Source organism: Glossina fuscipes, unplaced genomic scaffold (genome assembly GCF_014805625.2).
Source record: "Glossina fuscipes isolate IAEA_lab_2018 unplaced genomic scaffold, Yale_Gfus_2 57926, whole genome shotgun sequence".
Classification (NCBI taxonomy): domain Eukaryota; kingdom Metazoa; phylum Arthropoda; class Insecta; order Diptera; family Glossinidae; genus Glossina; species Glossina fuscipes.
The window spans coordinates 332-6,784 of record NW_024001202.1 but is presented as its reverse complement, the minus strand read 5'-3'; the positions used below and the strand labels follow the sequence as shown (position 1 = coordinate 6,784).

Here is a 6,453-nt window from a genome sequence, read left to right as displayed (position 1 = left end):
TTAACCCGCTCAGCGTTGTTTGCAAGAACCTAAATGACGTCTATCAATTATTCTCTTTAACGGGCTCTTTAAAGTCCATTAAAGCAACATTGCTCAATACGCGCGATTTGCCTATGTCGTACTTGAACTACCTTTTAACCTTAAAATGTCATTATGAGTTGAAAATTAATTGTTGTTAACAATTATCGTTTGCCAATCTTATGCATGGTTCCGATGGCTTAGGGGTTCGTTCGCAATTTGGTCCTGTGTCGATTGTGGGTGTGGCTTTATACTAGTTGTATACGTTTGATGTATCGGAATTTCCTGAACTACATAGGCTTTTTCAATGCTTCTGATTTTCTTACCGGTTCTTACACGTATCCTATATGAAGTAATAAGAAGTTTAAAAATTGATAGTAATTGTTTTTCGATGAAAGGGTTAATAATTATAATGAAAGCAAGTAAGAAAATTATATTCGTCTGAAAGACTTTCATAATCAACATCTCAAGCAAATTTAAAGAAGCGTAAAAGATTTTGTCAAATACGAGTTTGTCAGTTCATCGAATGGTATTATTTTTATATAACTTTTTTAGGTAGTCCTAGGAAATAATTGTGCTGGTTTAATGTTCATACGACACTTGACCCGAAAAGTTTGTGGCTAGATAGTGCGGTGCGAACAGCTATGTACAATTTCGATGAAATGGTCTCGCGCTCATTTCGGCCAATCATTCGAAAGACGCAAAACGGCGAAGGAGGAGCACGATCGTTTATGAGGAAAAGACCAAAAGCTGATGAGTCAAAGTAAGTACCTGCTTTTGGCTATAGTTATATTTTATTTTGTTGTTTCGGTTACTACAAATTTGCGGCAGAATCATCTTATGATACACCTAAATACCAAATGCTGAAGTATTATCCTCCGGTAACACCGCACACAAGAGCCGCTATATTTTTAGGCCGGAACTTCACCGCAAGTGTTAATAGTCTTAAAAGTTATGAACAATGGGTTATGTGGATATCTCCAAGTTATTTCCTATACGCAAGTCTTGTGGAAAAATATAAAATTAGACTCCTCAGTAAGTTATTCTCAATTCATTAGACTACAAGTTTTAAGCGTTATATTTCTAATTTATATGAAGATTGATTGGAATAGAGCAGTGAATGCTACGCTTACTGTTCTATCTGCAATTTTCGCTTTAGGAACTGGTAACACGTCCGCCGCTATAAATAATGCCAAATTTGTAGAAGTATTTCAACTTGTTTTTTGTCCATTTTATATCCTATCCATGTTTATTTTATGATATTGAATATGAATTGCAAGTCGATCCTAATTTTGTATTATATAAATAAAATAGGAAAAAGGGTTATAAAAATATATTCTTGTTTTTAATGAATTTAAATTTAACAAATATCAGTTTATTTATTTATATATTTTACTTGGACATTTTTCAATTTTTTCTCTTACTATTCTTCTTAATTCTCTAATTAACTCAAATTGTCTCATTTTTCCCTCCACCATATGTTCATTGCAGATTTGTTTTCAATAAATGTAGCATAAAAATTGAGCTCAAAGGTCCTCCACAGTGAGCAAAAACCAATCGCCAGGTCTCTGAAGGTGAGCGAAATCAACCAGTGTGTGTGTCAAAATAACCAAAACAATCCACTCTAGTCTGAAAATAACCAAAATACATATATTTTTTAATTAAAGTGAACAAAAACGCTGAAAAATTCTCCCTCAAAATTTTTTTTGTTTTTACTCCAATTTCTTTATTTTTTCCAAGAGCCAAATAAAACTAAAATTTGAAAATTTAATAAATATCAATTTATTTATTTATTTATTTTACTTAGACAATTTTCAATTTTTTCTATTATTATTCTTCTTAATTCTCTAATTAATTCAAATTGTCTCATTTTTCCCCACCACCATATATTCATCGGGGAGTTGTTTCCGATAAATGCAAGCCCTCTACCATGAAAAAACATCTATAGCATAAAAATTGAGCCCAAAGGTCTCTTACAGTGAGCAAAAACCAATCGACAGGTCTCTCAAAATTACCAAAAACCAATCGACAGGTCTCTGAAAGTGAGCAAAGTCAACCAGTGTGTGTGTCAAAATGAGCAAAATCAATTCACGCTAGTCTGAAAATGAGCAAAATACATATATTTTTTGATAAAAGTGAACAAAAACTCTGAAAAATTCTCCCTCAAAATTTTCACTTATTTTTTGCTCAAAACACTTGTAGCATAATTCTCTATTTACATAAAATTTCTTTATTTTTTCCAAAAGCCAAATAAAACTAAAATTTGAAAATTTAACAAATATCAATTTATTTATTTTATTTCAACATCAAACATCAATTTATTTATTTTATTTCAAATTGTCTCATTCAAAATCAAGTAAGAAAATTAAATTCGGTCGGAACCGAACCTTTTATAACAGTCAGCATTTAACTCAAAGAAAGACAGAGGAAGTAAAAGAATAAAATTTTCACTTTCTATAAGGTGGAGTGGGCGTTCTTCTCTTCTTTTATTTTCAAAATAAAAGTTTTTGCAATAGAGGCATGTGGGCGGACATGTTTAGGTGCATTCCAAATTTGAAACTGACCGAGAATTTGCATACTTTATGGGGTGTTTGAAACTTGTTTCCTAGTGTTATAAAGGCATTGAAAACATAATTCACTTTTGATACACTATAATATTGAGTAGGCCTGGTCAATTTTTTTAATTTTTATGCACAAATGCTAAGGCATCACGTATAGAATATACGTTCCAATTTTGTCCATTCATTTGCCAAAATGAAGCTATCGCTTTCAAATTTGACAAAAAATAGGAAATTCTTGCACACAGCTTAGTACTGAAAATGGACCGGATCGGTCGAAGAACACGCCCACAGCGACACGTAAACCGAGAACCTCTCTGTCTTTCAAACGGAATGGAAAATAGATTTTTTGTTCTTTCTTCCTAAACTATAGCAGATAAATGTACGAAAATTTGAACGCATATTCTTTAACCTTTACAGTGTATGAGAGGAGTTTGTAATCTTCAGCAGCTTTTAAATATCTTCTTAAACTTTAAATATTTTCAATAAAATATAATTTATATGTTTTTGCCAATTAAAAGAAAAAGTTTCCATATATCACAGAATCTTAAATATTAAATTCTTATATACACGATTTATTTTGCTAGACGGTCTTCATGCAAGCAATATTGACTTTATAAACCAGAGTCTCAAATTGCTGCGCAGATTTTATATATATATTTTCAAAGGTGTGTACGTGTGACAAAAATGGTAGATAGGTTTTTTATATTTAAACGAAAACATCGGAGTAGGGACATTATAACTTTTTTGGACAATCCTTATTCTTGGTTAATACTAAACGATCTGGTCCTAATCCTAGTTGCTTGAGGGCATCATAAATTTTAGAACGTATTTCGAAAGGAAAATCACGTTCTCGACCAAAAATCCAAATCTGATCGACGTAACCTAGAGAGCCCAAACTACCGCAAGACCATAAAATTGCAAAATTATCATAATCCGTATATAAGATTTGATATTTGCCAGAGCCAGGCAAAAGACGGGCTATAACTTCAGGAAAACGAGTGTGAAACTAGACAAATAATAAAAAAAGTAACAAAATTAATAATTAAAGAAAATGAGAATAAATAATTGCCTTAAAATCCATTATGGAAGATTTGAAATTCTCTGGTGTAGCGTAGCCCAGATTTACTGACGGATTTCCAGTTCTACAAGATATGAAAAGAAAATGATTCTAGCTAAAAAATTTGTAGAACTAAGCTCAACAATTACTAACAATCTATTAATTGTTTTTATGGCCACTTCTAACTTAAAATTATTAAAACTGGATAATTCTTGTCGGTTTAAAGGCTGAAATTCCAAAGTGGTGCAGCCCGAAGCAATTTCGGGTAGATAGAATGAATGTTCTACCTCGTACCATTGACCAAGAATCTAAAAATGAATAGAAAATTTATAAAAATATTTTAATATTATATATGTGTTATATATGTAACTAAATAAAATTAAAATTCCTATCACTTTGCTCACTTTCTTTTATTCACTTTTTCTTAGTGTCTGTAAAATTACCTTCTGTGACGCCCTCATCTGACTAAACGCATTGTAAGGAAGCGTTTTTGCTTCCTTACGAAATACAAGTCCGTCCGCTCAAAAGTCCACCCGCACTTCGCAGTCAGCAAGCCCGATCTGTCCACGCACATCGTTCTGTGAACAATACACGAGCAGCCTCCCCCAACATCAAGTGCATTAAATCATAAAAACGCGCACTAAATATGCCTATACCTTGTAAAGAGTTAAATCATAAGAACACACACTCCAGTACCAAATGTATTATAAAGAGAAGATGCGTAAACACATATTGTACAGGCCCACGTCATCCAAGATCATTAAGACACACTCCAGCACCAAATGTATTATAAGAGAAAATCTATAAACACATATTGTACAGGCCTATGTTAGCAAATCATAAGAACACACACTCCAGCACCAAACGTATTGTAAAGAGAAGAATTATAAACACAGGTCAGCTAACCCATAGGAACACATACCCTTGTATAAACCCACAACAATGCACTTAAAAGTAAACGGTAGGCCATACACAAAAAAAAGGGAAACTTACACATGTGTCTCAACATCCATGAACATCCATATGAACAAACATCCACGTATAAAATATATAAACACATGCAAGCAAGACACAAAACGCGTAGAGCATTATACATTACTCCAAAAGCACCGTTAGGTCAGATAAAATGTTCAAGCAAAGCACAAAGTTATGCAGCACCATTAGGTCAGATAAAATGTTCAAGCAAAGTACAAAGTTATACAGCACCGTTAGGGTATAAGTACTTAGGTAGAAAAGAAACAATAAGAACATACGACAGTGCATAAACAGCATACATAAAATGCACAAAGATATGATCACAAATGCCACGCATAAAGAAACACACCAAGCAAGCATATGCATACACAAAGGCATAGAAAGGTACAAGCACTCACGTACCTAACGGTAGCTGAATCACGCGATTTGGTACCTGAGTGCCTATCGAGTAGACATTTGAACAAAGTTAGTAATAAGCTAGACGTAAGTTGGTATTGAGTTATGTATAAGCAGGATCATGCAAGTCGTAACTAAGGTTGCGACTGCAACCAACATAAGCTAAGCATACACATAAGCATATGTAAACACATTGAACATGTTGACGATAGGACAAGCGAGCGAGACCGCAACTTTAAAAGAGCAGCACATCGCGCAGATTCTTTCATTTCGGTGTCATAGCTGCTTGAAGATAAGTGGGTACGGACAATGCGACAAGTCTTTTTTTTGACTTTACGGATAGGGGATATACTGGCTAGGTGTTAGTCGTCATCCCTGAAAGACTGGGGAACCTGGTTAGGTACACATGAAGGACCAAATCAAACCCAATCCGTCGGCCCAGAGAGCCAAGGCAGCTATGGCACTGGCAAAGTATCCGGTTTTTTTTCTCCTTTCGCGATATTAAAAGCGAAACGGAAAAATTTCTAACGTCCTGAGTAAAAAGTAAAACGGTAATAACGCGACAAAGTCGGGTCGCCTCGCTGGTTCCTGTACCTCGCCGACATCTACACAACGCTACACTCCTGCGAATGCGAAATAAAGAACATCAGTACCAAAGGTCCAGTAAATGTTAATTGGTATAAATATTCTTGCGACGAACCTTGGAGTGGCTGAGTTATACCCCGCCCAAGAAAACTCGTCACAGCATATATGCGTGTACAAAGAAGCACTTGGAACTACATGCTCTAAAGTGATTATTTCTTTATAAGATTGCTTTTCTTGTGGGCTGTCTTGTGTTGATTTTTTTCTTTGCAATAACAGAAAAAAAAGAATATTTATCTAAATTTAAATTTGATTTTTATACAATTCGTGTGTGCGACAAACGACAGAAACGCAACTGGAGGAGCTATAAGAGTAACACTTCAATTATTTTTTTACATTAATTTAGTCCACCTATAAGAGACAGAATCTACAAGAATCTACGTCAAATAAGTTTAATGATAAAAGTTGGAATGAAAAGTTGCGAATTGTTTTACTAAGATCAAAATTTAAATTCCTGCATATATTTTTATAAATGTAATTTTTAAATTTATCTGAGAGTAAAATCTACTTTAGTAGTAGCGTCGTGTTCGTTACATACACAACCTCTATACTTCTCCTATTCTCAATGCTTTTTTAAGTAGGGTAATGTTGTTATAAATTTGTTGTTGATGCCTCTGCCACCTCCATTTTTTCGCTCATTTTGTCAATCTCTTAAGTCGCCAAAATTATATGAAGAAATTGTATGTAGAGACTCGCTCATTTAATCAGTCTCTTAAGTCGCCAAATTTATATGAAGAAATTGTATATACAGACTCGCTCATTTAGTCAGTCTCTTAAGTCGTCAAATTTATATGAAGAAATTGT

The 6,453-nt window shown here is 33.8% G+C and overlaps 1 protein-coding gene across 1 annotated transcript; it reads right to left on the bottom strand.

Moving 5' to 3' along the window:
* Window positions 1-2,645: 2,645 nt before the first annotated feature.
* Window positions 2,646-4,739, bottom strand: LOC119643159 (apolipoprotein D). Its single transcript, XM_038042506.1, has 4 exons — window positions 4,080-4,739; window positions 3,790-3,944; window positions 3,649-3,721; window positions 2,646-3,585 (listed from the first exon to the last, which is right to left on the bottom strand). Exons 1-4 carry the CDS (start codon window positions 4,095-4,097, stop codon window positions 3,313-3,315), a joined length of 519 nt encoding a protein of 172 aa, XP_037898434.1. The 5' UTR covers window positions 4,098-4,739; the 3' UTR covers window positions 2,646-3,312.
* Window positions 4,740-6,453: the final 1,714 nt, after the last annotated feature.

Coding starts and splice junctions, on each gene's coding strand:
- LOC119643159 (XM_038042506.1), bottom strand. Junction 3,722..3,789: donor ATAAAAACAATTAATAGATT/GTTAGTAATTGT, acceptor CATATCTTGTAG/AACTGGAAATCCGTCAGTAA. Junction 3,586..3,648: donor CTTCCATAATGGATTTTAAG/GCAATTATTTAT, acceptor TTATTTGTCTAG/TTTCACACTCGTTTTCCTGA.